This window comes from Anopheles moucheti, chromosome 2 (genome assembly GCF_943734755.1).
Source record: "Anopheles moucheti chromosome 2, idAnoMoucSN_F20_07, whole genome shotgun sequence".
Lineage (NCBI taxonomy): Eukaryota > Metazoa > Arthropoda > Insecta > Diptera > Culicidae > Anopheles > Anopheles moucheti.
The window spans coordinates 51,215,119-51,242,814 of NC_069140.1; the positions used below are offsets into that span (position 1 = coordinate 51,215,119).

Here is a 27,696-nt window from a genome sequence, read left to right on the forward strand (position 1 = left end):
ATGAGTCGGGCATCGATCGAGAAATCAGCAAGCTTTCTTTCGCATAACAACCATCACACCGAACGTATCTTCAGATCATACCCATTTTACACTGTTTTGTATTTCATGCCTTCCAATGTCCGATGTTGCAAACAAACAAAAAAGAGAGATAAACATAACTAAAACTCCGTAACAGGCAACATTCGCATTTTTACGGCATTTTGTAACATTACCGGTATGTACCGCATAGAAGGGAGAAGGAAACATTTGACTTATCACTATCGAACTTGAACACATTCGGAGTCGTACAACAAGATGGGTTAGCTACTTGACCAGAAGGATGCTAACCACATGCACTTTCGTTAAAAGCTGTTCTTTTCAAAATGCATTCCGTCGAACGGTGTGGATTATTGTGGGGGGTCGCTCATAGGAAGTTTAATATAAATCTCCTACAGTCGAACGATACACCCCTACGGGATGGATGGCATGAAGGGGTGAAATGGCCTATTACAACACTGCTATGCATTGTTTCCACAACGATTGTGTTCCGACTGTTCCGGTTTCACGAACCCCGCTCATTTCCATTGAAAGCATCTAATGAGCAGCATAATAGGGCATCGTTACTCGAACATCGAATATAATCGAACGATCCATCTAAACCACCCATCACCGATTATCATATATCTTTCTACTTACTCCGGTAAGTGCAGGCAACCTTTACTGTGTCAGAAACCCCTTACCACCGGTGATGGATTTGTGGTCGAGTTTTTCCTGTTCCGAAAGCCAAGCCATCTTCTGACGATGCTGCCGAGCGGCGGCTTCACACCGATCCAGCACCATCTGTTCCGTGAGGACACCCTCTTCCGAGGCGTAACATGCCGCTTGCCAGGATACACCGAGCTTCGAGATTTCACGACCGGACATACCCTCGCACAACTTGGCCATTTTACTGCAAACTGCGCTATAGTCCCACTGTTCTACTTTGAAGCGCCTGAAAACGAATGAATATTTTGTAGTATTCTGTTACATGGTTATTGATGCCATTCACTTACTTCTTTCCTTCGGCAGCAGGTTGTAGTACAAATTTGTCAAAGTATAAGCGTATCAATCGTTCTCGTTCGTCTAGCCCGGGCAGCGTGAACTCCACCATCTCGTCCAATCGATCGTTTATAGCGTAATCGAACTGTTCGGGAGTGTTCGAAGCTAGCACTAACATAAACCTTGGATTCTGCTCGCCAGTACGGTACAGGAACGCATTCAATGCCGATCGCATGTCTTCCGATATTTGTTCGGATGAGCGTTTGCGCAGGAAGGCATCGGCTTCGTCGATGAACAGCAGCAATCCGCGTCTGCTAGTGTTGGCCCAATCGAACACCTTGTGGATGGCCGTCACAGCTTCACGACCCATTGGTCCAACGTCACCGCCGGTCATGATGGCGTAGTCCATACCGGAGTGTGTTGCAAGTCGCTTGGCGAACATGGTCTTACCAGTTCCGGGAGGTCCGTGCATGAGGATGTTCCGATACAGACCCTTATTGTTCTTGGTATTCTTTGTAGCAATCGCGATGTCGCGTAGACGCTCCTCAAGCTTGGGCTGCAACACAACACCCTGCAGGGCGTCGGTCGGTTTGTGCTTCAACCGCTTTATCGTATCGATGGGATGTTTAAGCGCTTCCAGCAATGAAAAGCGCGATGTTTCGTTAACCAACGATGGTTTTCCTATTCGTGCTTCAACATATCGTGCCGTCACTCCCGTTGCACCCTTTGCCGTGTAAACACCGAGCGCCAGCAGCGATAAACCACCAACCGTGGTTACAACCTTATTCCAATCGGTTAGCAGAGCGGTAGCACCCTGCCCCAATACGGATCCTGCCGTCTTTATGCCTTCCATCACGGTGATTCGATTCTCTTCCGCCTTCAAACGAATCTGCTCTAGCGTGAGATCACGGTTTTCGCGATCCACTTTAGCCTTCGCTCGCAGTTCTGCCTCCAACAGCTTCATCTTATTCTTCTCACGCAGTTCCATTTCATGTTCGATCGTCTTGCGACGCATTGCTTCCTGTTTCGCAACGCTTTCCTCCTGTTTGCGAAGGTTTTCTTCCTGTACGCGCTGCTGTTGGGCCAGCTGCTCTTCGTACCGTTTCCTAGCCAGCTGATCCTGATACTGAGCACGCTGCTGTTGCTGCTTTGTCTCCTCGGCCAAGGTTTTACGGCGCTCTTCGTGATCCACACGCTTTTGTTCCACCTTGGACGATTCTATGTGAGCTTCATATTCCTTCACCTTGGCCAAATACTCTTGCTGGCGAGTATTTTCTTGCATTTTAGACAAGTCCAGCGCTTCGCGGGCATGTTCTGCGGGAGATTGGAAGAAGTAGCAGATAAACCATAATACGAGGCAGTGCGATTACGCAACCTTAAGGAAAACTTACTCGATCGTTCCAGAGTACGAGCCGCTTCGGCTGCCCTTTCCAGCGCTGACGAATCGAACCGATAGGCCTCCATGGCTTTCCGCTCCGCTTTGGTCAAATTCGCATCACCTGCCATCTGACCGGCGCTACCGGTCGATGAGGGTGGCGGTCCCGGTGGTTCAGGACCTCCATCTCCGCCTCCTTGTGGGGGAGCTTGGCTTTTATACCCGAATAACCACGACATTACGGCAGAACTTTTACACTTTCACTGTTCACGTAACGTGTTCTAATTTGTTCTCTAAATGTTTCGGGTTATCAGCTTAAATTGTAATGTTCCGGGATGCGGTCACGAAAATGTGCTTCTTGCTGCAGGTTGATATTTTTTATCTAGAGTTTTAAATTCTGTCATCGCGATGCAGAACCGTCAACTGATCCTAGCTGTCAAAATTGACATTAGAGAGTTGTATTTTTTATATGTAAATTGACCAATAAAAATTTGGAACAAAATGTTAAGGTTTACAAAATAAAATTGGTTTGCACTACCAACGAATTATGAAAGCTCATCGATATAAAATAGAGCAGAATGTTCTCGTTATGATTTCTCAATTCCAAGAACTCGACTTCGATCCTGCTTGTCTAAACGGAATTCACTCGCGAAATTGGACAAGCACAACGAGCGTATCCAAGTGGAGTTGAAAAGGTGCGACTTTGCGATTGTTTGTTTTGAATTGAATGCAGGTATTTTTCATATAATTCTGGCGGGATTTTATCATTCCTTGAACTGCACACGGATGAATGTCGAATAATGAAATGTGATTGCTTAAAACAGCTACTTTTTAGATCAGCAGTACCTAAAGCAGCCTTGCAGCAACGATGGCTAAGCGCAATATTTGGACTTACGACGAAACACTAGAGATGTTAAACATAATGTTCGAACAAGAGAGCCTAAAAGCAATGAACGGGAGACCGTTTCGCAAGGATAAAGCTTTCCGCTTGGTGTGCGAGGAAATGATGCAGCGTGGGTACAACACCAGAGACCCAAAGCAGATAGAGTACCGATGGAAGAATTTGAAGAAACACTACATGGACCTGCAGAGGGATCCCAATCTGATCGAAACCAATCCATTCCAATACTACGATGAGATTGATGTGCTGATAAAAGGGAAACCACCTGCCACAATGTCGAAACTATACGAATTGAGCATCTCAAGTCGTATGTGGATAGTTCTCTTCTCTCTACCTCTTAAACATTATGATCTTGCAAACATTAATCACTACAACTTTTCATTTGCAGTTGAATTGAGGCCTAACACAGTCGAGAAGAATGTGTTTACCAAAACGAATTCTCTTCCGACGATGCAGGAGGATTCCGGTGATGATGGCGTAAGAAGTGAGGAAAACGATATAAAACCTGCGATAATAACGCAATCACGGCCAGTTAAATGCAGTCCAAGACGTTCCAAGCGCAATGTTAAACGTCCAACATATCGCCGAAGTGAGACGCCAAAGACATGTTTTCCACCATACAGCATAACTACAGAAAAAGAAGCGTATCGAAATCAAAAAAACTTAATTGATTATCAGTTTGGACTGTACAGCAAAGTGCAGGAAGAGTCGGATCAGAAGTTTCTAGACATGAGTCGACAGATGCTTGACGAATGCAATGAAAAATTTCAATCGTTCGTAGAGAAGCTTGTATCTGGAAGTTCTTCGGGTTCGTAATATACACATATGCAACGATATATGAGTCGAAATGAAAGTAATATGAAGCTAGGTCACTTAATAGATAAGCGAGGCGAGATCGATTTTTGAAAAGACCATACCAGCTTTTGAAGTAGCGATTGCTCGATGCGACGCTCTACTCAAAGTATCTTTTCAACAACCAATAATATGTTTAATCCAGGCTACGGCCAAACAGTCCGGGTTGGATAGATATGTTAACGTAACAGCCGGACCATAGGAAACTGGCAAACTTTAATGCAAACAGCAACACGGGAAGAAGTTTAAAGCAATAAGAACACGGATGATATAGAAGGCGTATGTTATCCTAAAAGTTGCGTATTTTATGGAAAATTATAATATTGAACCGATCTACAGAACATTTGCTTTCACCTATTAACTGCTGATAGTACTTTCTATTTCAAATTGAGCATTACTTCTGACATAAAAAAACGTACGAACTAAAGTCGACACAATAAAAATATTCAGTTGAAACACGCGGGCGAACCTAACGTAAATGGCACTTCGCTTATTTTTTGTCCACGTGCAGCTGGATCCATGGGTGGGTGGCTACATTTTCTAACGGCATACGGCTGGCAGGATCTTTGACGAGCAAACGCGAAATTAAGTGTGCAGCTGCTTTCGTCACATCCGGCGGCACGGTGTACTGCACTTTCATAATCTTACGGTACGTTTCCTCATAAGTGTTGGCCAAGAATGGTGCCTTGCCGCATAGCAGTTCGTACGCCAGCACTCCCAAACTCCATAGATCAACCGTTTTCGTATGGGGTTGTCCTTGTACCATTTCCGGCGACAAATAATCGAGCGTTCCGCACAGTGTGGTGCGAGACGATGTTGGTTCGTGTACGGACCACCCGAAATCGGCTATCTTCAGCTCACCGCCATGACCGAGGAGTAGATTTTCCGGCTTAATGTCACGATGTATCACATTGCGCTCGTGCAGATAGATCAGCGCAGATACAAGCGAGTACACGTAGATGGCGCACCGTTTCTCTGGGAACCGTTTTCCTGGCTGTTGCTGTTGCTCCTTGAAAAGCGTACCGCCTGGTGCGTACTCCAAGATGAGATAAATGCGTGACTCGTCGTGAAAGTAACCGTACATGCGTAAGATGTTCGGATGTCGCAAATGGGACTGAATTTCTATTTCTCTTCGCACCTGATGCTCAATGCCCTGGGCGTGTACCTAAGGAGGCGAAACGGTAGAAATTTGTTAACTGTTTATTGATGTTGTTCAAGTTACCCATTACCCATTATGAAATACTTGCCTGCTTCTTGAAAAGCACCTTCAGTGCGATGACAAATTTTGTTTCCTTTTCACGAGCTAGATATACATTTCCGAACTTGCCGCGGCCCAACGGTCTACCGATGTCGAAGTTGCTGAGTGTCCATACCTTTTTGGCCGGTTTTTGCTGTGCCGGTTGGATAGTGTCGCAATTAGTGCCGCTCGGCTGTACAACTTCCGGCTTATCACTACCGGCCGGCGTCGTATCCATGGGTTCCGGTTGGGATCCATCAGTCTTTGGAGTGGCTGGTTTTTCAACGGCCGGTTTGCTATTGCTAGCTGCTGCTATTCGTATTACAGGTGGTGGTAATTGCGGAGCTTTGAACACTCCCACGGTTTGTCCTTCCGCTACCTTACCGACAACTTTTGGTGCATTTGTTTTTAGCGCTTGGTTTACGACCGGTGCGGCAACGGTGGTACCTTTTTTAACCAACAATGTTCCCGAATGGGATGCAATTGTTGTTGCGCCCGGAGTTACCGATGCCGGTGCGGTGAATATTTTACGATTCTCTTTGTTACACGCCATGTTTGAGCAAATTGTCGAGCAAAACAAATACGGCACAGCGAGGCACAGCGTCTGATGCTGAGGCCGCAAACAGAACGGATATGGTTATGGGACTGGTTAGGATTAAGGCACACTACGCAGTAAATCAGTTCGGAATGTTGAGAAATGCGTTTCTTTCGCTTTTATGTGGCACTGGTGCGAAGAAGTAAAAGCAAACTGTTGTTCTTTAAACTGTGTGGGAACTTTAATTTTAACGGTTCGTTTTGACAGCTGTTTTTCGCCCAACCTGAGCAAAATTTGACAATTTCGAAAACGATCTAAAGTCTGTTCCGCGGTTGCCAAGGTTTTCCGCTACCCGTATACCGCTGGGTATATAGCAAGCTTGGGGAAAATCTATTTCCGTGTTTAGACCAAACGAAGCATTTCGAATATAATTCGAACTACGAGCTTTTGTAGACCGTTGAAAAAAGCTCCTCGTTTACGTAAGGTTCATTAATGAGCCTCCGCTACCTCCGTTTCGTTCCACGTCGTACGATAAATGCCTAGCAATAATTTAATCACTGGGATATGCCCTTTCTTCATTTTGTTTACTGATTTATTGCTTTGACACAATAAATTCCAAACATCACTGGTTTGTATTTTAAAGTGAGGATAGGCAGTGATGAGGCAGTTCTTTCGACGAAATAAGGAAACTTTTAGAACTTTCGAAGGCGATCACAAAATTCCCTTTTCATCAGGCACAGGCGCAGAGTGATTGTGAACTGGTGCAAGAATCTTCCAAACTCATCGGGAAACCATCACATAACAAAACATAATTCCAAATCGTTTTCGAGAACCAGAATCGGCCAGTGACGTACTTCCTCATTTCTTACTTTCACCCATGCAGGACCAAAATTTCTTCCGGGCATCTTTCTGTTCGAACGGATGTAGTAGATCCTTGCTCGGAATCCTTGCAACCCGAATCACACTACAACAACAACGGTTACGTTTGAAATAGTTGTATTTATTGCATCTTTCGCACCTAAGGACACATCAAATATAGCTTACAACATAATGCTTTTTCCACCATCATCTGTATATCTGAGAAGTAAAACTATATGTTCTATTTCTAGTGCTTTTCCAACGCAATTCAAATTAATTCCCGGTTCCATACATGCAGTTAGAACAGCATTTCTATTTGAAACATGATTTATCTTAGCCATTAGTGTTACAATACGCACAGTAGCATTCAAGAAACTTCATCAAATTGCCGTAAAAATCATAGAAATTTTTTAAAACAGTGTAAAAGAACGCTTTCCTTAAAGAAGGTTAGCATTAATAGATACTGTTTGTACTGGAACAAAAGTTCCACAAATTTGACTGCATCGTATTATCTTCCTCACAATTTCCTATAATAACCATAACCGTTTTCCTCGGATTACAATTAGTACTTTTTGCGTTAGTTACAATAAAAAACAAACAAACAAAATTCAAAATGAAGATAATTCTTCTTATCTTCCTCGTACGTTTGTGCCGAATGGTTCCAGAACGCTGTACTAAGCGTTCGGCCAAAGATACCACAATCTTCCTGTGCGAAATGAAATTAAATCGACGACTATGCGCTCCGTGACATATTAAGAAATAATTTCAAAGTAAATAGTATAACTGAGTCCTTGTAATATGCTATAGTACGTGAAATAGGCGATTGTACTACGAAAGTCGCCAACGGAAAAGATTACCCCCATCTTCACAGATCATCGTCCTCATCCCATTCGCCTAGTAGCGAACTAACTTCTTTCGACTTGGAGGTTGATTTGTCCTTATCCTCCTCATCTTCACCACCATCATCCTCTTCCGGTGCACTGGTGTCCTGTTTGCTTTTTGCCGCCTTTTCAGCGCTTGTTGTTCCATTTTTCTTCACACCTTTCGTCGTACCGCTTTCTTTTGCCTCTGGTGACTTCTTCACTGTATCTTCCTTTTGCTTACTATTACCATCGTCAACGGGCACATGTACGGCATTTTCCTTCTCTGGAGATGGTTCCTTTTTTATCTCTTTCACCAATTTACCTTCACGCTCACCGACCGCTGCCTTCGCTCCGGTTACATCTGCCATTTCCTGCTCCAGACCCGCCCCGTCAGCGAGCTCATCCAGCTTGGCCTCGTTGTTCCAATCATCGAGCAGTTTGTCGATCTCCTTCTCCGAAATTTGCTTCTCATCGTTGGACTTTTTACGCTCCTTGGCTGACGGAGCTTCTGTCGGAGTAGCCTTCTTTTTGCCCGTCGCGGTTCCTTCCGCCGTTGCCACCCTTTTGTCCGACTCCGACCTTAAGGTGGCTGTTTTAGCAACGGCAGGAGTAGGTGTAGTAGTTGGTTTCTTATCACCAGCCACCTTTTTGGTGGACTTTTCCGAAACTTCCGCACCGGTCGACGGAGTGGCGGCAGGCTGATCGTCTGCAGTATCTTCCGACCAGTCGCCTTCCAGCTCGGATATCAGCTTCAATTTATCGGACTGTTGTCGATCTTCCGAGTCGTCCAAATCATCGTCCTTTGCGCCTTCGGTCGACGTGTCCGGTGCTCGCAACTCGTGCTCAAAGTCCATCAACTCATCTTTGACGGCCTGCTGCAGCGTTTCGTTCGTTTCCATGTCGATGTCGTCCATTGTGTTACCTTCCTCTTCATCCGGCTTGTCTGATGCGCCCGTACGGCGCGATTGTACACTTTCATCTGCTTCATCTAGCGACGCTTGCTTGTCGTCGATCGATGCTGCCTTGTCTTCAGACAGCGCAACGGATGTTTGCGAAAGTTCATCCTCCGAAGCAGTCACATCGGCCGCCTTGGAATCGGACTTTTGACTATCGTTATGTTCCGAGCCACCCTCTGCCGTTTGGCTGTACATTACCATAATGTTCTGCGCGGACGTATCGACAATTTGCACCCCTTCATCCAGCTGTATCGTGGATCCGACCGCAAAGTTGTCCTCGTTCAATACCATTACCACGTCGTTTCCTGTCGAGTTGAAAGTGTAACATGGTTTAGTAAAGAACCAGAAAACCAACGAGCAGCTCAATACTTACCACTGCCAGTGTTTTGCAGCTGGGAAATAATTTCATCTTTCTGAGACTGTGTAAGTTGCAGCTCGGTTCCATCGGCGGTCACCAGCTTCGGGACGGTTTCCGTGCCCGAACCGCTTGTTGCATTTTCACCATGCACACTGGCAAGTTCCGCCTCGATGAACTGGTTCTGATAGTTGGGATCATCGATCACTACACCATTGTCACCGACAAGGGTCAGGCTGGTAGCAATACCGGATGCCACATTGCTGAGCGCTTCCGCTTCTGACGAAGGTTCGAGTGTGATGTGGCGTACCGTACCGCTCGTTCCTTTCGCGGGGGGAAGCGTAATATTGGAAAGAATTTTAATCTTACCCTCGCCGCTGGTTCCAGCCGTTGGGTACGATTTCGTCTGTGCAGACGTTAGTTCCTCCTCTGTTTGATAGTCCTCGTCGTCGGTAAACTCCAGCACGCCGTCCGCGATCGCCCGCTCCTTGTGCTGCACTTTCATGTGATCGTACAGTTCCATCTCCTTCGCGAACACCTTGTTGCAATAGATGCATTGCTGCAGATCGCCCCGGGAATGCGCTTCCTCTTCGTGTTTCTGCAGATCGTCGGCAGTCATCGCCACGTGATCACATTCGTCACACCGCGGGAATTTAATCGTAGGTTTAATTTTGTGTTCCGTAAACCAGTGATAGATCAGATGTGGATTGCGCTGCTGCGCCTTGTACCCGCAGTGCTCACAAATGCGCACATCAATGCGTTCCTTGTGTTTGTGAATTAAATGGTTGTAGAACGCTTTATAGCTCGGAATGCTAATCGGGCGCCCGTTAATGCCACACCGCAGACACAACCATGGTCCGGTTGTGTTTTCCGCACCCTTTGCGATCAACGCGTGCATCGTTTTTGCATCGATCGTTTTAGTTGTGCCGCTAGTGGCCGGCTTCCCGGTGGATGTCGTAGCGTTCGATGGGGGTTTCACCATCTCGTTGCGTATGTTTGCCGTCGCACGGCGTACCATCGAGAGGTCCTGTTTTAAAGGCGTTGCGGTACGAACTTCCATCTTCGATCCGGATGACGTCGGACCGCTTATGCTGTTGGCATTGGTGGGTGAAGGTTTCTGCATGATTTTTAATTTTATGTTTTTGTTCTTCTTCACCAGATGAGGATATTTCTTCAGCACCTCCGAAATAATCTTTGCGTGGTCAACGCTGCCAGATTCATCCTTTACGGTGATCTGTTTCATTGCGGACGAAACTTCACCCGATCTGGGTGATTTCGATTCCTGCTTGATGTTGCTTAGCTTGACCGAGGTTCCCTGCTGGTTAGCTGACTTGGCCAACGCAGCCTTTACCGAGGCCGGTGGCTGATAATCTTCATCATCATCATCATTAAAGTGTGTATCGTCATCAACATAGTCCGGCGAATCATCATCGTGCGTCGTCAGCTGGCTACGCATACGTGCCGCTTCGGTGAATTCTTTCACTTCATCCAGGTTGGGCTTCTTGGCCGGCGGTGATGTGAGCGAACCACTAGACGAGCGCTTCACAACATTTGCATTGGTGTAACCTTTGCGTAACTTTTCGAACGGTGATGTTTCTTCCTCTTTCTTGACCTGATCCGCCGTCAGCAGTGGTTTGGTTTCGTACGTAATCCCATCGAATGATCCTTCGAAACCATCACCCATTTCTCCATCATCAAATCGTGAGGGGCCGGGTTTGACGTCCTTTGCGCTAAGACCGACGTTCCCCTTATGACCGTACGAATGGATCGGATGTCGTATTATCGGCAAGCGCGGCCTTGGCCCAACATTGTGCCCACCTCTTTGTCCAGGCATGACGCGTGCCCCTGCTCCTTGGTACATGGCAACTCCGCGGCCACGGGGTGCCTGTTTGTTTAGCAACACCGGTTGCTTCACGATGCGCGATGACGTTTGGCGGTGGGCCTCGAGAAGCTTTAGCAGCACGGTCATGTTCATATCGGTAGCCGTTTTCAACAACCGATCGTACATATTGTACTGGAATTCGAGCGTTCCCGTGTACATGAAGTTGACGATCGGGACTATTACATCGGCCTGCAGATCCATCGGCATGATCAGCACATCGTCGTACATCTCGCATATGTTTTCCAGATGGTTGAAGTAATCCGTACACGCGGAAAGTACCAGCCGGTGCACCTTCAGCTGAGAGTTGTCATTGAACTGCAGCGTCAGATCGCAGTGGTCGGTTTTGTTGAAAAAGTTTTGCAGTTTCTGCAGGAAGAACACACCCCAGTTGTCCACTTTCACCGATTTGGCCTCCGCGTATCGCGTCATCTTGTTCATTTGTACTGCTTTGGCGGTGGGCGAAAACTTCACTCACATCAGTCACATACCTAGAAGCGCGAACAAAAAGGAAACAATTACTATACTATCTTACACTGATAACCATCATTTTATCCGGCTGGTGATGTTTCTTTGGGCTGTGTATAATTTAAAGGGCTAACGACAAGGGCACGTCTAGTTTGTTTACGTTTGAAGTCTTCCGCCTCCAACACATCTCACATCAGCAAACTTTCTTTGCCGTACTGTCACAGCATAGGACGAGCATGTTTGGCTAAAGTGAAGCGATTAGCGTAAATCAAAGTACTGCGAATCTAGACCAACTAAACGGATCGATCATTGCTTCAAACTCCTGTTGATTATCCATCCGGTGGAAATCGGTTGTAAAACAGGTTTGAATCAAGCGACCAATGATGAGGTATTCGAGAAAGCAATTTCACCACCCGCCACAAGTGCGCTACTGCACCGTGTTTGCTGACGCCGATGCAAAGGTTCGCAGAATGCGTATGGTAATTTAAAAACAATCACTACGCCACCGTAGAATAAGTTAATTGTTACGCACACTGTGTTCACCGCGCGTCCTTTTTAACTGCTTTTTCCAACTCTAGCAGCACTTCGTCAAACCAAAATTGTGCTTTGTTTCGAGAACTCGCACAAAAGTTGCCTTATAAACCAACGAAAACTGCTGCAAACCAATATGGCGGCCTGACGCTGCTTGTTGAAAGCTTTCACAAGTGTCGAGCTTTTTCTGCGCTAAACATTCGGAGCGGCATCTTCGAAGAGAGCGTTTCACGTGTTCGAAAACAAAATCGATTCGCAGGCAACGTTTCTGTTCACACGCCCATGTGCATTTCTTCAGACTAGGTTCTCAAGTCCCTTTTCGTAGGCATTCGATGCATGGTTTACCCATTTCAAGCCAGCTTGAATTAACATGTTGTCCTAAAACGATTTAGATCGGACGATGACAGTTGGAAAGCTTTCGCCAAATCGAAGTAGCGTTGTTTCTTTACTTTTTGGCTGTAGACAATTGAAGAAAAACTTTACAACTGGATAAGAAAAGTGCTAACGACGACGGCAAGATGCCTCCCAAGTTTAAATTCACCGAGGGTATGTAAATTACGGTCTAAACGTGTTAATATATACAGTTTGCTTAACTGATGTTGGCTTGCTGTTTCAGGAGAAAAGGTGCTTTGCTTTCACGGTCCGCTATTGTACGAAGCCAAACTGCTTCGATGCGCGATGATGAAAGAAAAGCAGGTAAAATACCTGGTGCACTATGCCGGATGGAACAAAAAGTACGTATCGAACATGGCGATGAATTTGTGCCATGTGTATTTTAATTAATTCGGCTTCATCTCACAGCTGGGATGAGTGGGTTCCGGAGAGTCGCGTCCTGAAGTATAACGAAGCAAATCGTCAGCGGCAACAGGAAGTCCATCGGTTGCATTCACCTTTAGTGAAGAACAAGAAAAGCAGTACAAAGACAAAAAAATCGGACGCGCAGGGTGGAAACAATAACCAGAGCAAAGATAACGATTCACGAGCTTCAACACCATCGAAAGAAGTGACGAAAGAGAAAGACACAGTAGCACTATCTATCAGTACACCTTCGACATCGACGACAGTGTCCACTACCACCACTACTAGCGGTAGTTCGTCAGGAACATCTTCGTCTACAGGAAGGAATCGATCCCTTAAGACTACAGCGACTAGTGCGAGTGTTGCTTCGTCCCCTAGCTCCACTTCATCGTCGACATCTTCCACATTAGTGGCTTCTACCGCGACGGCAACAAGTGCACCTGCTTCCAACGGAAAAGAGAACAAGTGTTCAGAAACGAAGGATTCGAGTGAAAAAACAAAAGAAGAATCATCTAGTGAGCAAAGCAACTCCAAAACGAAGAAACGCGGACGGAGCGATACAAATTCGTCCAATGTAGAATCGGAGGATCAGTTCATTTCTAAGGTGGAGGTAAAAATTAAAATTCCTGACGAATTGAAGGTTTGGTTGGTGGACGACTGGGACGCAATATCGCGCCAGAACAAGTTGCTGGAATTACCTGCTAAGACGACGGTTCAGGAGATAGTAGACAACTACGTACAGTACAAGAAACAGAGCAAGGTAACGACGGCTACAAAGGAAACGGCCGTGGCAGACATTGGCAATGGAATAGTTGAATATTTCAACGTTATGCTGGGCTCCCAGCTGCTCTACAAATTCGAGAGACCACAATACGCGGAAATGATACAGGCACATCCAGGAGTGCCGATGGCTAAAATTTACGGTTCCGTGCATTTGCTTCGACTCTTTGTGAAGCTGGGACCGATGCTAGCCTTTACCTCTTTGGACGAAAAATCAATACAAACTTCCTTGGGTCACGTTCAGGATTTTTTGAAGTATTTGGTAAAAAATAGCAGTACGCTTTTCAACATGCAGCACTACGTAAATACCAGTCCCGAGTACCATCGGAAGGCCTTGTAAAGGCATTCGATAAGGTATAATGGTAATTTGGTATTGTTATAATGGTAACAATGGTATCATTTGAACTTAGGTTAACGTAATGAATAAAATTGTATTTTTTCTACGTATATTATACGTTTTATTTATTTAAAAATCTCTGATTATTTCGAACTCTTCCCGAAGGTATTTCTGACGTTGTTAACATATCACTGGACCGTTAAATTATTGCTATATGCTATTTGTTCAAAGGAGGCTTGTAGTCTGCCCCGATTTTCTTTACATACTTTTCCATCATGAGTTTTCATGCTTATCTTCATGTAATCTTTCGTTGTTGAAATTTTATAATGAAAAAGCACCCCATTTGGTTGTGTTCAAAAATAAAGCTCACGCTTGTCAAAACGCTGTCAAATTCAACGTCACAGCCTTCTTTTCTTCCATCTATGTAGCTTGTGCGTAGCCTGTTTTCCCGCAACGTAAACAAAACAACGCGCCGGCTGATTGTGGCTGCTTATCGGATTTACACCAATAATTTGTTCCATCTTGTTCCGTTCCCTTCGAACAATGTCGGCCGTAAAGCTGGTTCAGTATATTGTCGTAAATGGAGAAATTGCCAAAACCTGGCCGAAAGGTGCACTTATTGCACAGTGTTGCCATGCGGTGGCTGCTGTTGGCCATTTGTACGCTGCTGATCCGGACACAGAAGAATATTTTAAGGACCTAGATAATATGCATAAAGTAGTGCTCGAGGTAAGTGTGGGAAGCATACCCATATGGTATGTTAGTATAACACACCGTGTGAGCAGGAGTAGGTTTAATATAAACAGTATTTCTGCTTTTTCGCATCAACGTTCAAGTACAGAAAGCGCTATTGATCAACCTGCACCTTCCGATTCAGTCGCGTGTGCAAGACGATGTGCACGACAGTCTGAAACAGTTCAGGGGTTCGCACATCAGATGTGCGGACATTACATTACCGAAGTACAAATACCATCGTTTGGCATAGCGTAAAGAATATTTGAGCGTGTGAAAGCTATTTTAGGATTTTGAAGAGAATTTCTAACACCTACACAATATGCCGCGGTAACAGGCGCTAGCGAAGCGAAAAGAAAAGAAGAAAAGAATCTACACTAGCCACACACAATCGACGGTCTATGCCGGTTTTAAGGGGTTATTTTGGGATTCTCGGTACGACCAGCCTGCCCACTGCTAGACTACTAGGCCAACGTGTGCACTGTTCAAATCAATGGATAAAATACCTCACACTGTTTATTGCAGGCAAAGAATTTTTAAAAATGTTCTGATATGTCTCTACCCGGTGTCTGCTTTATTACTATTTCCCTTTTTTAGGCACCTGACACGGCTAAACTTGTTGGCCTGGGAGAAGTGTTGCAACAGAACGAGGTCAAACATAAGGTGTGGATAGAACAGCCCGAAAACCAACCAACATGCATTGCACTGAAACCATACCCTAAAGAAGAGGTGCAAAAATATATGAAGAAATTCAAACTGCTTAGCTAAGGAACGACTGCAAAAGAAACGGTTTGTTATAAATTTTCGTGATATAGATGACATACATTGTGCTACGCACTGGTTGTTGGTATATGCCAGTCCTTGGAAATCCCCCGCATGTTCTCCTTGAACCCTGCGTAAAAAAACAATACGTCGTGATCGAATAAGAAGATCAAAACTGATTAGCTTTTGGTCTTCCATTTTACTTCAACTCATGATGACATCACGCAGGAGACAAATTTATTACAGAAAACATTAGCGTGCGTGGTTGGCAAATAGATTTTCGTCCACCTTTTGCTCGTGTCCTATTAGCTGAACTGAACTGTTCGAGAAATTTTCCAAACTTTCCACATTGTGCTGCCCCATTTGTACCCAGTTATGCTTGGGGCACCGAGTATAAATAGTTTTATTTATGGAAACGCACTCGTTCTCGTTCGTGGGTTTGAAGGATTTGATTTCGTACACGATACCCATGGGTCGATGGAACAATCCTAAGTTGGAACGTGGCTGGTAGGGAATTCGGCACAGACAGTTGCGCAGAAACAACAGTGCATCATTTTATTTATGTTTCACCGGCACAATGAATGAAAAATCGGACCAGACCAGGGTGATCTTTTTGCCAAACACGAACGGACACCCCAGCACGGGAGGTGGTTGTTTGTAATTGATGCGCGATGCGTAGGGTGATCGGTATTTTTACGAAGATGTGTGGATTTTGAGCTACAAGATGGTCCTACTGTTAGGAAGCGAAACTGGTTCACATTGTAGTAAAAAGAAGGACAGAATTAAGTGAAATTCCATGTTTTTACCGAGATGTATTTCTTATTTATATTATTCAATTTAAGTATTTTGTTATTACACGTACTTGGACAGTAATTAGATTTATTACTCGCCAAAATAACAGGCGCAGTACATGGACCTTCAGTTTGTGTCACCAATACCGTCCAGATTAGGTTTGTTTCCACACGATGCGAATGGAGGTAAAAGATGAAGTTAGCTTAAGTTGCAACATCGACGCTAAACTGCCCTTACCGACCAATCAGTACCTAATAATCATCATGTTTTATCGTTGAATATGGTGCGCCGGGTACGTGCCCATAAGTCGAGCAAATATTTTGAACCCTTTACCAGTGTTTTGTGTAGAGAAAATATTCCATTCGCTTTACTCTACCGTGTGTGCCGATGCTTTTTATGTGCACAAAAAAAGATCCTTGCTATACTGCGTGCGCCGGGATGACATAATCGGCCAAGACGACCTTTTGGAGGTTGTGCACCAGCTGGTACCTGGTACAGATCGGTACAATAATTGAACGGACCTCGGGTCGAAAATCATCCTCCATAAGCGTGGAAAGTGGCCACCGTCGATATCCATCCGCGCACCGTTTAGGTTGATGTTTCTGGTGCGACCATACAGAGTATTGCCGTTCGGGGGTCGGAATAGGGAGAGCAGCGGGTGGATTGAGTGGAGCGAAAATTAATAACCACCAGTTTGATCTTCGAAAAACTCGTTCTTTATGGACATCGACAATGCGCGCACATGCGGTCGTCCTTGCGTCTGTGTTCTACCCCACCTCCACCGAACGCGGTTCGCACTTTTCCTTTGCCTTCTCCATGGGGAACAGCGGGCACATCGTGTTGCGACCGTGAGGTGGCTCCAGTTTGGCGAAGATATCGACGCGAGAATCCGTCAACCCCCGATACACCGATGGGATGGGTTTTGGGGGGATACGATGAAATTATGGATGTGGACAAACACTGCTTGACACTACCCTATGGGCAGCACAATTGCCACCAACAGTCGAACTGTACTGGAGATCGAGGCGGTGCGGCAGTTTCAACTTGCTGCAGTGTCGAGCTTCGAAAGCCCTCTTTTTCCTTATATGGCGCTTGTATGTACATATGCTCGAAAAGGTAGTTTGCATTTAAATTTCTGTGAAATGATTCACTATTTTGCCGATTGCACATTGGACTTCGAATGATGACTGGGTTGAGAGAAATCCCACAGCCATGGACTGTTGTTTTTTTTTCTGGAAGCGTTGATAGGTACCTATGCTGGTTAGGTTTTTTGTGAGAGCGGTCTTCCACTTCAGTGATTGGGTTAGTCTACTGAAACTTATTGATCTAAACGCACCCATACAGTTAGACGGTAAGGTATTTTATGATCCCTGTAAGATTAGGCCTAGAAGAAAATGATGCATTAGGTGCCCATATATGTTTTCCAATCTTTTTGTCTAATGACCTTAAGTTAATAAATTCTCTTCCAATAACAATAAAGGTTATAACAATCTTTATTAGCACGGAACTCTATGTCATAACATTACTGAAGGTTTCGAAAGCAATCTTACCATAGGTATTGCATTGCTTAAATATTCTATAAGATCGAGTTAAACAGGCATCAAGCTGTGCAATTCAATCGTTTTCTATCGTCAAGCAAAACGTACCGCGTGTGCAACACTCTGGCTTAAGAATAGATTTTATATGCGACCTTTGGTTGGTCGTGTTAACACTTCACACAAAAATATGCAGAACAATCGTGCACAAGCGATGCAATTACGTGATTCATTCATGCTGTGCAAAAATGATGTTAAAACCTTCGGATGTTGCAAATCTATTTAAAACCAAACTAATAATAAATTTCGGGGCTCACCTGTTTTGTTTTTGCTCATTATGGCTGATCTCTCTGGCTAAGTAGGAATAGAGTGCAGAAAAATACAATCGCAGGACAATAGAATAGATTAGTGTTGTGCTTAATGAATCTTTTGAAAAGAGTCATTCATATGAATCTTTAGCGAGGAGTCATTCAAAAAAGATTTATGAATCCTAAGAACAATGGTGTATCAACCTTTTAGTGTAATACAATGTTGGATGGTTTAACAATCATAGAGAAATCTTTGGAATAGCGTTTCAGATTCATTCATTCAGTGCACAAATTCATTCAGATTCATGAATCCGCATCAAATTTATCCAACAATAGAATAAATGTTTAAAGTTTTCCAACCTGTGCTGGTCAAAGATTAAAGACTTCAATAGCTGTAGTAAATCGTACAGTAAATTCGTGTAACCTGATGTGTGTAGGATACTGTAGCATGATTTTGGAGAATGTTGAATGCGAATATATCCAAATGGAATTTACTTTATTTTATTGTGTTTGTATTGCTTCTTCTTCTATACATTGTGGCGCTAACAATTTTGGCCATAGTATAAGTATAAGTATTTTAATTCACTTAAATTATCTATAGCTGGATCTTGTGAACAAGGAAATGCCTTTTACGTTAAATCGAGTCATTATGTTTTTACAGCTCAAGTAGATAGATAGATAGATAGATAGTAGTAGATTTGCCTTAGCAGAAATGTACTAAACCTGCTTAAACATTCATTAAGACATTACCAATTTCATCTGCGCGAGCGATTTCTCATCACACTGTTGAGGTCAAATGTAGTCATCAATAGATGCGATCACGAAAAGGGAAATGCAATCTGTGAAGTGGTTCACCGCATCGACAACCTACCATTTGCAGCGCATTGCACATGCAGGTGCTAATGTCTGTAACCGGGCAGAGTTGAATAATTGATTAATTGCCGTAATTAACCGAACCGGCCACTCATAACACCCAAAGGTGATCACCAAGAGCCTTAAGGTGCGGGGTTTGACACGAAACCAGTGAATATCAGCAGCGATGAAGGCTTCAACAGGATCACCTAATGCACCACCAAGCATCCACTGATGGCGACCTGGGTAACATGACTCGGTAATTATCATCCGTACAATCGCTTCCATCCTTTTTTTTCACTCCCCGTTCGGTAAAGTAGGCTCTCCTAGTTTGTGATGCACTAAATGACGAATGATCGTTATCTGAAATGAACTTCCAGCTTGTCTCTTTTGACAGATTTACACCAGGTTGAACAACGGAGTGGGGTGGTGCGATTTATGGCACCTTACCATCTGTCTAGCCCCATTTGGGGCCTTCACTCGACGGGTACATAAGTGTGGATGTGTCCTGATGTGGGTCGACCTTATGACCCATCCGTATGCATGACCTTCTGGGGGAGCGGATATGCTCCCCCATTTGCGGTGGTGTACGTAATGCAATTAAAAGGAAAAACAGAAACACGCTGCGGCCGGGAGAAGAAAGCTCCAAGCGGTCCGAAGAGGCACATGAAATAGAACGTTATTAAGCTGATTTTTTTGCCTAATATGGTCACAGAGTAGACGGTCTGTAGATGCTGTGCCACGGTTCCTGCCGACGTTTGGCGTTGGGGTTTCGGAGAGCTACGACTGAAATATGTGACACTGTGTACGTTCGCTACGAGATGGCTGGCGTACTACGCTGTAAAGCGTACCTTCCATCGTGCGCTCCATATACAATGCAATGGCTGAGTGTATGAACGATAAGATATTGTACCATTGGCTTACAGCATCTGGTAATCGTACTGGTAAATGTATGGCGCCAATTGCGTTTTACCCGTTAATATGACAGCTGACTGACGTTGGTGCATTTTACTCGTGCGGCCCATGGAACCCGGGACCATTTACTTGCATTTGTTCAATAACTTATTAATCAGATGTTGCAGGGAGATTATGTGATTGGAGGAATGGCGATATGACACACTGAAACTGGTTGATATTTTTAAATTTTAATTTTTTTAACCTGAATTCTGGTCAAATAATGAACATGTTAACTTGTGCGATCGAAAGCTGAAGTTCTCTTCTTAACCTGGCGTCTCAAAGATCAGTTCGTTATTGTACAATTTAAACATATTGAATAAACTATCAATCTACAGATATGTAAAAGGTGTTTTAACCGCAGCACACTCGGAAGTGTTCACCACCAAAGACTCATCGCAGGCTGGTCGTAAGTCAGACGCCCAATGCAACAGGTCGATGTTGACGGTGTGTGATTCATTGAAGCTAAATTTCTCATCCTTCCGTCCACCTGTCGCCCAGCCTCCAACGCGTGGTCCATCGAGACAAACGCGATCGCATTAGTTTTCGGTGGTTGCCCAAAAATTGCATGACGTCACAGAGCGGGTTTCGGCAAAGGAGCATAAACAAGCAACCGACTGCTGACTCGATCGACAGTTTAAAAATAGGATCGTTCGCGCACCCAATCCCACCCGGCAGTGCACGGTCGGAAAAGTGCCACCGGCAAACGGCACGGCCAGCGGCAGGGAAACATCGGCCAAAGAACTAGAAAAATTGTAACCCACGGAGTGGTGGAAGTTTTCCACCGATCGTACGATGGTGGGGACTAGGCCGTTCGAACGGGCACCGTGCAAACGATCGCGAGTGGGGATGTACCGTTCTGTGGAGAGGGTAAAATTCACTTGCGCATTCGCAGTCCGATTTGCGTACAGCAAGGCGCCGTTGCGTTCGGTGCAAAAATGCCGAAGCCGAAGATCGCTGTGAAGATGCTGCTTTTGAATATGGTTGGAACAGTGTACAACATAAATGTACACATACACGCACGCACACGCGTGTATTTCTTCGAACCACCAGCACAGCAACATTACGCTGGCCATGCTCCATTCATTTCCACCTCCCCCTGTGAAAGAGAGACCCATTTCACCCGAGAGGACTCCTCGCGGTTCGTGCGCACGATCGCGACCCGAACCGCACCGTGCACGTGTATGGGTGCGCGTACGCACACGGTTCGCGGGCACGCTGGTGTGCAACTCCATCCGGGTCTGGGGTGCGCACCGTGCGCCACTATCGAGACGGTTTTTCGACGTTTTTCAGTTCGCCTTTAAACTGTTTAACTCGCGGATTCAAGTGTAAGTAAGGTCCTCCGGGTTTGTTTTCTGGTTCTGCGGGCGTTCTCAAGCCGCCGATTTTTGTGAAGGTTTCTGTTGAAGGTTTTTTGGACGCGTGAATTCTAGCAGCGGCGTTACTGCATAACTTTTTTCTTCCGCTGACACTGCTGGTGGTGCGATTTTGAACGGGGAAAATTGTAGGGAAATTCGAGGCAAATGGTTCTGGTTCTCCAGAGGCATAAGGATACACAGTGACCTGAGGGAGCTCCAGTTTGGTGATGCGTAGAGTGTGCAATGAAGTCAAGTTCATATGAGTTTTCTGTTAGTTTGATGTGGATAAGACGGTTAATTTGGCAGGGAACATAAAACCCCCCCCACCTCCGCCCAATAAAGGAACCTTCTCCAGCCCGCGAGCAGGACATCCAAGATCGCACCGGAGAGCGGAAGTGTTTGTGATGTAGCGCGCGTGTGTGTGTGTTTGTGTACGTGTGCATGTGTTGCGGGTGGAATTGCACGTGTGTTTGTGTGTGTGTGTGTGTGTGAATCGGTACATTCGTTCTACCGCAGTGTGCAAATGAAACGTGTCTCGTTTATTTTTCCCTTTTGGCATAATGGTGCAAAGTAGACGTTGTGGAATCAGCTGATCCAAACTGGAAGGTGTCACTGGTGGAATGTTATCCACCACCACCCTGCCCACCCGACGGAATGGGCAAACACGCGTATCAGCCAATGTTACGCTAGTCATCGGTTAGGAATGTGCATAACGAGCCGAGCATGGCGATGGAGGAACGAAAACCAGTAGCAAAGGGCCCTCGGATGGTGACCACCTAGTGGGACATTTTGTGCTGAGCATGTCAGAAACTAAACGGCCAGTTTTCAACCCATCCATGTTCGGGGCTTTTTACTCTCTCTCTCTCTCTTCCACTCCCCTTTCCGACGCCGATATGCGATTGTGTAATGGTGGCAAAATAAAAAGGAACAACAAGAAATCCCCGGTGTGCGCATGAGCTTTCTGCGAGGAGTGCGATATTTTTAAAACTTAAGCCGATTGGACGCGCGAGAGAGGGAGAGGAAGTGGAGGGGGAGAATGAAAGCGCACTGGGAAGAAGCCGTTTTGAAAATTCGGTGCGGTACACGCACAACGTGTCGTGCAGCAAGCTAACCGTCTCAAGCAACCGGTCCAATCGATCGTTGGGTTTTGTGGGATGGCGCTGTGTGATCGTATTTTTAGAACACCCGAACGGTTATGTGCTCGTCCGCCACCAAGGCGCATCCACATACCACGGCGAGTAGCAATCAGACCGTAGCGCTACCAGATCCACAGACATACTACGCGGAACGCGGTAGAACCGTGGTGGTCAACCTGCGGGAGGACATCGCGGGTGTACAGTTTTTTGCGTGCGCATGGTACGTTCGTTCGGATGCACGGCACCACTGCGCACGGCCCGAGCATCTTTTGGGGCGGCTTGGGGTTTATTTTCGGCCATCCGTACATCCGTTCACGATCACGTCGCTTATGGCAAACCGCCCGGCAGGGTCGGAGTCGGCCGCGAAGTTTGCGTCCTGGCGAGGCCGACACTTTGCGTGTGTCGGAGATTTCGACATCCCGCTCCGTGGCAGAAAGTTTATTTTTAAAACCATTGCTCGGCTATTCGATGCTGCTGCGAAAATGGTGGCGATGGCATAAGTCAAGCCAATATGCTACGATCACGGATGCACGGAACTTGAGCAAGATTGTGCGAGGCATTAATATAGAGCAAGAAGAATGGGAGAAGAATGAGATGCCATTTTCATTAATGTTGTGGCTGATGATTCTTTTGAGAAGAGTCATTCATGCGACTCTTTAGTGAGGAGTCATTCAAGTCTGGAATCGACTCTCAAAGGATTCATCAATCCCCAGAGCATTGACGTATCATGCCCCTTGGAGGCCTAAAGGCAGTTGGGACAAGCATAGCTTGGCTGATTCATTAATCTTAAAAATAGTGATTCAGACTCATTCATTCAGTTCAGCGGAGTCATTCAGATTCATGAATCCAAACACTAATTTCGATTTAGAGTTTAGTGAATACGAATCAACTTATGTTTTGGACATTGATGTCTTTATTCCAACAAAGTTGGTGGTACTTTGTTAAACCTCAAGTACTCACTATTTGCCAGCATGACCTACTTCTTACCCAACACCACTACCCTGTCACAGCAAGTCACTGAAGGGCGTAGGAGTAGGAGCTCCTGCCACACTTCTGGCACTGCTTCGATAAGGCGTATTCCGCATGCGAATTCTTTGTCGGTGCTGTGCCGTTCTGCCATTCCACACAACTCATACAGACAGGTGTCGCAGGTGTGTCCCGAGATGGGCCGACTTGAATCTGTTTGACCAAATTCCGCCGAGTGCTCTAGTGGTGGCTCTATTCTTATCGCACCCTTCGCGTGCATGATTCAACCGTACCGTGCGACGCGATTTGTTTTCTCTCGGGCTGTGAACATGCACATGCACTTATCGCCACGTACGACGAGACGATTAAATAATTAACATCCAGCGTAACCGGATACCGTCACCGGTTGGCCTTGGCGAACCTTGGTGAAGTTTGCAATTTGACCGAAATTTCATACTCTCCCTATAGCGGGGACAAGGTAGAGAGAGAGAAAGTGATCATCGGGAACGGGGAAACGAGTTTTTGCGATCGTAACCTGTTAGTACAATCGGACAGTTCAGTTTGCTTGTTATTGCAGTGTGAGATAGCTTATTTTCCTTCAATACCCTGAACCTTTCGCTTTCTTTTCTCCCGTGCTCCAATGCCTGTTGTTACAGTGCTGGTATACAATTTAAGATGCAACGCCTTTTCCTCCTAAACAAGTGGCGAAGGCCAGGGAGGAGAAGATGTTTCAAGATGTTCACATTTCGTACGACACACACACTCTTGGTGAAATCCTACCCGTAATTATGATGTTTTGCGGTTTAGCTCCGTGCCGGTGACATTCACCTAGAAGCGTGGTCATGGGCTCCCGGACGATGACGACCGTACAAGGTCTCCGTGGCAGAGGGTGTTATCTTGCGACTGTTTAACGTGTTTTTACTACACCTGGAACCATGTTGCCAGTGCATGGCACAGGGCAGGTTTCGTTCATACTACAAACCGATACCTACCCAGCAAACCGGGCCAAATGTTTCATTTGCCCCAAGTTACTCGACGGGGAAGATTTTCGATTTGTGTACCACAAAATAAATGGCACCGATGCATAGTTAAACCTGTTCGACTATTTATTGCAGAAAGGTGAGATAAATATCAATCCGACCCTGGGTTTGAATAGTTTCGCAAACGATCAAGTCGTACAAAAGCGATATGACACACGTGAAACCTCACCAGGTCTCCGGTTGTGCGGATTGATGATTCGGAAAGAAAACATGACAATAAACATTCCTTACTGCCAGCAGCTGGTTTGTTCAACAGCAAGCTGCAACTCAATTTGACGCGAACCGGTCGAGTATGTTGCCTTATTCCATATATGTGCGCACTCTGACCCGAAAAAAAAGATGTAGATAGGTAGATGGAATGACATTAACTGGTTCGACTTACTCTTACACCTACTTAAAAATTCCATAATGCCCAAGGTCTTGTGTTGAACATCCTTTAATTCCAACAAAGAAAGACGGAGAGAGTTTTGAAGCAGGTTTTATAAACCAAATAAGTGATGTTTCGATCGATCCCAACTGACAGTAGAAAGCGAAATTTGTGTAACCTGCATTGGTAGAAAATCTACGTATTTCAAATAGGAAGCCACGTCCCTGGCCAAACATCCAATTAGGTCGCTTCTCGGTGTGGCGACTACTTTACGAGCCACTGTCGCACACAAATCTCGTCCTATTGGTGGCAAACCACCATTTGCTGGTTGCTCATTGATCATCTGGTTAATGGGTTTAAGCATGTAGCGAATGTGCGGTGGGGGGGATCCCTTTAAAAAACACACGCTCGATGACGGACCACATTCGATATAATAACGCGATTAAATTGAAATTCACGTTTGTCTGATTTTCTTCCGTAAAAGGTAAACGGAAGGCCGCGGTCTGGTGTCAAGTTGTACCACCGCTGTGGCCGTTTGTGTTCCGAATGGGTGTCTGCATTTGCGTGTGCCCGTTTGGGCTCCGATCTATGATTATGCTCAGTGGCGCTGGGATCATTTCGAGCTTATTTATACAATGTCAACGCCGGTGGAGTTGTGGCAAAAGCCAAACCATATGCACCACACAATAAGGTTATGCCGTCCACGTGAGAATGGCGAGTGCAACATCTGTTTGAAAATGAATTGTTCCGCTGGAAGTTGGATGTGTATTCAAACGATGGAGCACACTCACTAGTGAACATGTTATGAAAATTGTTATTTTATCCTATTTTTCTGTACCAAACTCTATTCCGATGTAGCGTTAAGTTCACCGATAAAGCACACACATCCATTAATGTAAACTTTGTTTCATTCTTTCCCAAAACTTTACAGGCTACGCGTGTGCGATTCGGTTTGTGTGTAGTGTATACCTTCCGTAGTTGTGTTGTGAAGTGACCCCAAACAAAACTCCAAAATGGATGCGATTAAGAAGAAGATGCAGGCGATGAAGCTGGAGAAGGATAATGCCTTGGATCGGGCCCTTCTCTGCGAGCAGCAGGCGCGCGATGCTAACCTGCGCGCTGAGAAGGCCGAGGAAGAGGCACGCCAGCTCCAGAAGAAGATCCAGGCGATTGAGAACGATCTCGATGTGACCCAGGAAACGCTCATGCAAGTCAACACCAAGCTGGAGGAGAAGGAGAAGGCTCTGCAGAACGTAAGTAGATGATCCCATTAGATGATACGTTGAGATACCACAGCAGTCCGCGCTATCTGTCAATGGCCATTCATGCCGAATTGGACCTTCAATGCAATTCGCAGGTATTTGTGTCAAAAGGTGTGCGGTACAATACGCGGTTGACCTAATTCTTTTGTCTAGGTTTGTGGGCTAAAATAGAAGCGCAAAACGTCGTGTGACCCCTTTTCGCCACCAGAGCAGGTGATTAGAAGATGTGACCTGCGGGAAAATTGTGTGCTGCACACACACGCGAAAAAGATGCAAAGTGGAGGAATATTCCGGAGGAAAACTGAGAGCAGACGAGAAGTACATCATCGAGTTATTTTTGGATTTTTTTAAAGGTAGTGCAATGTGCGGCTAGTCTAGAAATGCGTCGTGCGTACTTGATTTTGCGTTTCTCTAACATGAGATCATTTGAAGATTTTTTTTCTTGAGGAAAGTAATGAAATTTTGTTTATGAAGAAATGTACGGTATACTTCGTTTGAAACCCGAATTGAAAATCTGACCATTTCGCGTTGAAAAGAGCATCAAGAAGAATACAGGATACAGGACACTGAGGAGGAATGAATGACACATATTCTCGTCTCGTCTAGTGGCATTCATGACGAATTTTGACACGTACTGTTTTGCTTCCTTCGTATTGCAAGGGCGTTAGAGGTTTGACGCCCCTGCGGCACGTAAGAGATGCTAAAAATAAACTTTCTCGCTGCATTTCATCCGATGGGCAGTGCACGAATAAACTGCATCGTCGTGCAGTGACACTGATTCGAACCATTAACGGTTGCATAACCTGTTGGGCAAGTCTTCAAGCAATTGATCGAAATAACATCTTTTTAACGCATTTGACGGTATATGCGAGCTGATGTTTCATTAAAAATTAAAGAGCATCGTGAAACTCTACACCATGAGCTCATCGTGCTCTAAAACCAACCCCCGTTTGGCAGCGCCGGAAGCCGGGACGGACCGGGAAATATGGCTTGCCATTCGATTGTCTATTTTTACCGAAACGTAAGCCAGCACGTAAAAACCAGAAACCGGCTACGGAATGCGTATTTACACACCACCCGTGTGGGGTTAAGAAGATGAATCCGTAACAGGCGTTGCTTTCCGCCGATGCGCCGTTTGCACGTGCGCAGTGGCGATCGTTGTGCGCAGTTCGGGACTTGCGCACCGGCTCGGGCGCGGTAACCAGTGGGCGCGCACATCCTCATCGTGTTGCCACGTACCGTGGTCGCGGACTCGAAAGAAAAGATATGTGATCGATGCGCGACCGGACCAACATGGGTTGTCACAAGATGCCGATCATCATCCTCTAATTTTATCAATGTCCCTTCCTCTTAGTATATGCTAATAATGGACCAGAAGCACGCCGGTACAGTGGTGAAACGCATTCCGACCCAAGCCAAATCTCCGATCCGGTGCAAATATTTGAATGAATTGGTTTCGGAATCCAACCAACGACGGTGGGGCCGGTGGGGAACTCGAGGGAGGGATGTGTGGAATGTCAAGATGCCGGTTAGTGAGGTGGAATAAAAAAACTTACACAAGAAGACAAAGAATGGGTCACAGGCGATGACTACTATTCGGGTTTGGGGTGAAGGCAGACGAAAGAAAGCGCATTTGGGATTCATTCACCAGATAGTAGTACCGCGCAGAGCGCATACACGCGCGGCAGTAGAATACGCCCCGTGCTCCCGGAGAAAGTTTTTCCCAGCCGTTGGTAGCGGATCGGCACAGCCAAGGCGGGTTTGCAAACCGTCTGCAACAGCACCATGGTCGGTATAATATCGTACGGAAATCGGAAACGGAAACCGGACTGCTGTAGCCGCCCTAAACAGGCACGCGGCAACGGGAACGGTAGCAAACGGAAGCAGCAT

General features: G+C 45.6%; 7 protein-coding genes across 13 annotated transcripts in view; 4 read left to right on the forward strand and 3 right to left on the reverse strand.

Annotated features, from left to right (window-relative positions):
* Positions 1-87: 87 nt before the first annotated feature.
* Positions 88-2,752, reverse strand: LOC128309983 (ATPase family AAA domain-containing protein 3A homolog). Of its 2 annotated transcripts, XM_053046506.1 has the most exons (4): positions 2,409-2,752; positions 1,032-2,331; positions 676-970; positions 88-573 (listed from the first exon to the last, which is right to left on the reverse strand). In XM_053046506.1, the coding sequence occupies exons 1-3, from the start codon at positions 2,629-2,631 to the stop codon at positions 697-699; spliced, it is 1,797 nt and encodes a 598-aa protein (XP_052902466.1). In that variant the 5' UTR covers positions 2,632-2,752; the 3' UTR covers positions 88-573; positions 676-696. The 2 variants fall into 2 exon arrangements, with proteins under 2 accessions (XP_052902466.1, XP_052902465.1); XM_053046505.1 differs by having other exon boundaries at positions 88-970.
* Positions 2,753-3,004: 252 nt separating this feature from the next.
* On the forward strand, positions 3,005-4,600 carry LOC128310675 (uncharacterized). Its single transcript, XM_053047374.1, has 3 exons — positions 3,005-3,125; positions 3,217-3,600; positions 3,682-4,600. The coding sequence occupies exons 2-3, from the start codon at positions 3,261-3,263 to the stop codon at positions 4,107-4,109; spliced, it is 768 nt and encodes a 255-aa protein (XP_052903334.1). The 5' UTR covers positions 3,005-3,125; positions 3,217-3,260; the 3' UTR covers positions 4,110-4,600.
* LOC128310674 (aurora kinase C-like) lies at positions 4,592-6,106 on the reverse strand. Its single transcript, XM_053047373.1, has 2 exons — positions 5,393-6,106; positions 4,592-5,310 (listed from the first exon to the last, which is right to left on the reverse strand). The coding sequence occupies exons 1-2, from the start codon at positions 5,933-5,935 to the stop codon at positions 4,636-4,638; spliced, it is 1,218 nt and encodes a 405-aa protein (XP_052903333.1). The 5' UTR covers positions 5,936-6,106; the 3' UTR covers positions 4,592-4,635.
* A 960-nt stretch (positions 6,107-7,066) lies between these two features.
* LOC128305913 (centrosome-associated zinc finger protein CP190) lies at positions 7,067-11,944 on the reverse strand. The gene is made up of 3 exons (XM_053043553.1): positions 11,829-11,944; positions 8,968-11,319; positions 7,067-8,899 (listed from the first exon to the last, which is right to left on the reverse strand). Exons 2-3 carry the CDS (start codon positions 11,267-11,269, stop codon positions 7,641-7,643), a joined length of 3,561 nt encoding a protein of 1,186 aa, XP_052899513.1. The 5' UTR covers positions 11,270-11,319; positions 11,829-11,944; the 3' UTR covers positions 7,067-7,640.
* Positions 11,945-12,247: 303 nt separating this feature from the next.
* Positions 12,248-13,837, forward strand: LOC128297023 (mortality factor 4-like protein 1). The gene is made up of 3 exons (XM_053032572.1): positions 12,248-12,373; positions 12,444-12,561; positions 12,629-13,837. The coding sequence occupies exons 1-3, from the start codon at positions 12,346-12,348 to the stop codon at positions 13,743-13,745; spliced, it is 1,263 nt and encodes a 420-aa protein (XP_052888532.1). The 5' UTR covers positions 12,248-12,345; the 3' UTR covers positions 13,746-13,837.
* Positions 13,838-14,197: 360 nt separating this feature from the next.
* LOC128301481 (putative peptidyl-tRNA hydrolase PTRHD1) lies at positions 14,198-25,584 on the forward strand. Of its 2 annotated transcripts, XM_053038007.1 has the most exons (3): positions 14,198-14,471; positions 15,072-15,263; positions 25,476-25,584. In XM_053038007.1, the coding sequence occupies exons 1-2, from the start codon at positions 14,286-14,288 to the stop codon at positions 15,240-15,242; spliced, it is 357 nt and encodes a 118-aa protein (XP_052893967.1). In that variant the 5' UTR covers positions 14,198-14,285; the 3' UTR covers positions 15,243-15,263; positions 25,476-25,584. The 2 variants fall into 2 exon arrangements, with proteins under 2 accessions (XP_052893967.1, XP_052893960.1); XM_053038000.1 differs by lacking the exon at positions 25,476-25,584 and having other exon boundaries at positions 15,072-15,391.
* Positions 20,921-27,696, forward strand: part of LOC128301409 (tropomyosin-2) — a 42,435-nt gene continuing 35,659 nt past the window's right edge. For all 5 annotated transcript variants that reach the window (XM_053037961.1, XM_053037944.1, XM_053037935.1 and 2 more), the window contains exons 1-2: positions 20,921-21,005; positions 25,476-25,797. In XM_053037961.1, coding sequence (XP_052893921.1) covers positions 25,558-25,797 — 240 coding nt within the window. In that variant the 5' untranslated portion in view covers positions 20,921-21,005; positions 25,476-25,557. The remainder of the gene's footprint in view (positions 21,006-25,475; positions 25,798-27,696) is intronic.

What these genes read in the sequence shown, in the direction of transcription:
- LOC128309983 (XM_053046506.1), bottom strand. Translation starts at nt 2,631, where the DNA reads ATGTCGTGGTTATTCGGGTATAAAAGCCAAGCTCCCCCACAAGGAGGC. An exon ending in TCGTACTCTGGAACGATCGA is followed by an intron (nt 2,332 to 2,408) that starts GTAAGTTTTCCT and finishes AATCTCCCGCAG; the next exon opens with AACATGCCCGCGAAGCGCTG. An exon ending in CCTGCTGCCGAAGGAAAGAA is followed by an intron (nt 971 to 1,031) that starts GTAAGTGAATGG and finishes ATTCGTTTTCAG; the next exon opens with GCGCTTCAAAGTAGAACAGT.
- LOC128310675 (XM_053047374.1), top strand. Translation starts at nt 3,261, where the DNA reads ATGGCTAAGCGCAATATTTGGACTTACGACGAAACACTAGAGATGTTA. An exon ending in CGAATTGAGCATCTCAAGTC is followed by an intron (nt 3,601 to 3,681) that starts GTATGTGGATAG and finishes TTTCATTTGCAG; the next exon opens with TTGAATTGAGGCCTAACACA.
- LOC128310674 (XM_053047373.1), bottom strand. Translation starts at nt 5,935, where the DNA reads ATGGCGTGTAACAAAGAGAATCGTAAAATATTCACCGCACCGGCATCG. An exon ending in AGGTGCTTTTCAAGAAGCAG is followed by an intron (nt 5,311 to 5,392) that starts GCAAGTATTTCA and finishes TCGCCTCCTTAG; the next exon opens with GTACACGCCCAGGGCATTGA.
- LOC128305913 (XM_053043553.1), bottom strand. Translation starts at nt 11,269, where the DNA reads ATGAACAAGATGACGCGATACGCGGAGGCCAAATCGGTGAAAGTGGAC. An exon ending in GCTGCAAAACACTGGCAGTG is followed by an intron (nt 8,900 to 8,967) that starts GTAAGTATTGAG and finishes TCAACTCGACAG; the next exon opens with GAAACGACGTGGTAATGGTA.
- LOC128297023 (XM_053032572.1), top strand. Translation starts at nt 12,346, where the DNA reads ATGCCTCCCAAGTTTAAATTCACCGAGG. An exon ending in CAAGTTTAAATTCACCGAGG is followed by an intron (nt 12,374 to 12,443) that starts GTATGTAAATTA and finishes TTGCTGTTTCAG; the next exon opens with GAGAAAAGGTGCTTTGCTTT. An exon ending in TATGCCGGATGGAACAAAAA is followed by an intron (nt 12,562 to 12,628) that starts GTACGTATCGAA and finishes TTCATCTCACAG; the next exon opens with CTGGGATGAGTGGGTTCCGG.
- LOC128301481 (XM_053038007.1), top strand. Translation starts at nt 14,286, where the DNA reads ATGTCGGCCGTAAAGCTGGTTCAGTATATTGTCGTAAATGGAGAAATT. An exon ending in TGCATAAAGTAGTGCTCGAG is followed by an intron (nt 14,472 to 15,071) that starts GTAAGTGTGGGA and finishes TCCCTTTTTTAG; the next exon opens with GCACCTGACACGGCTAAACT.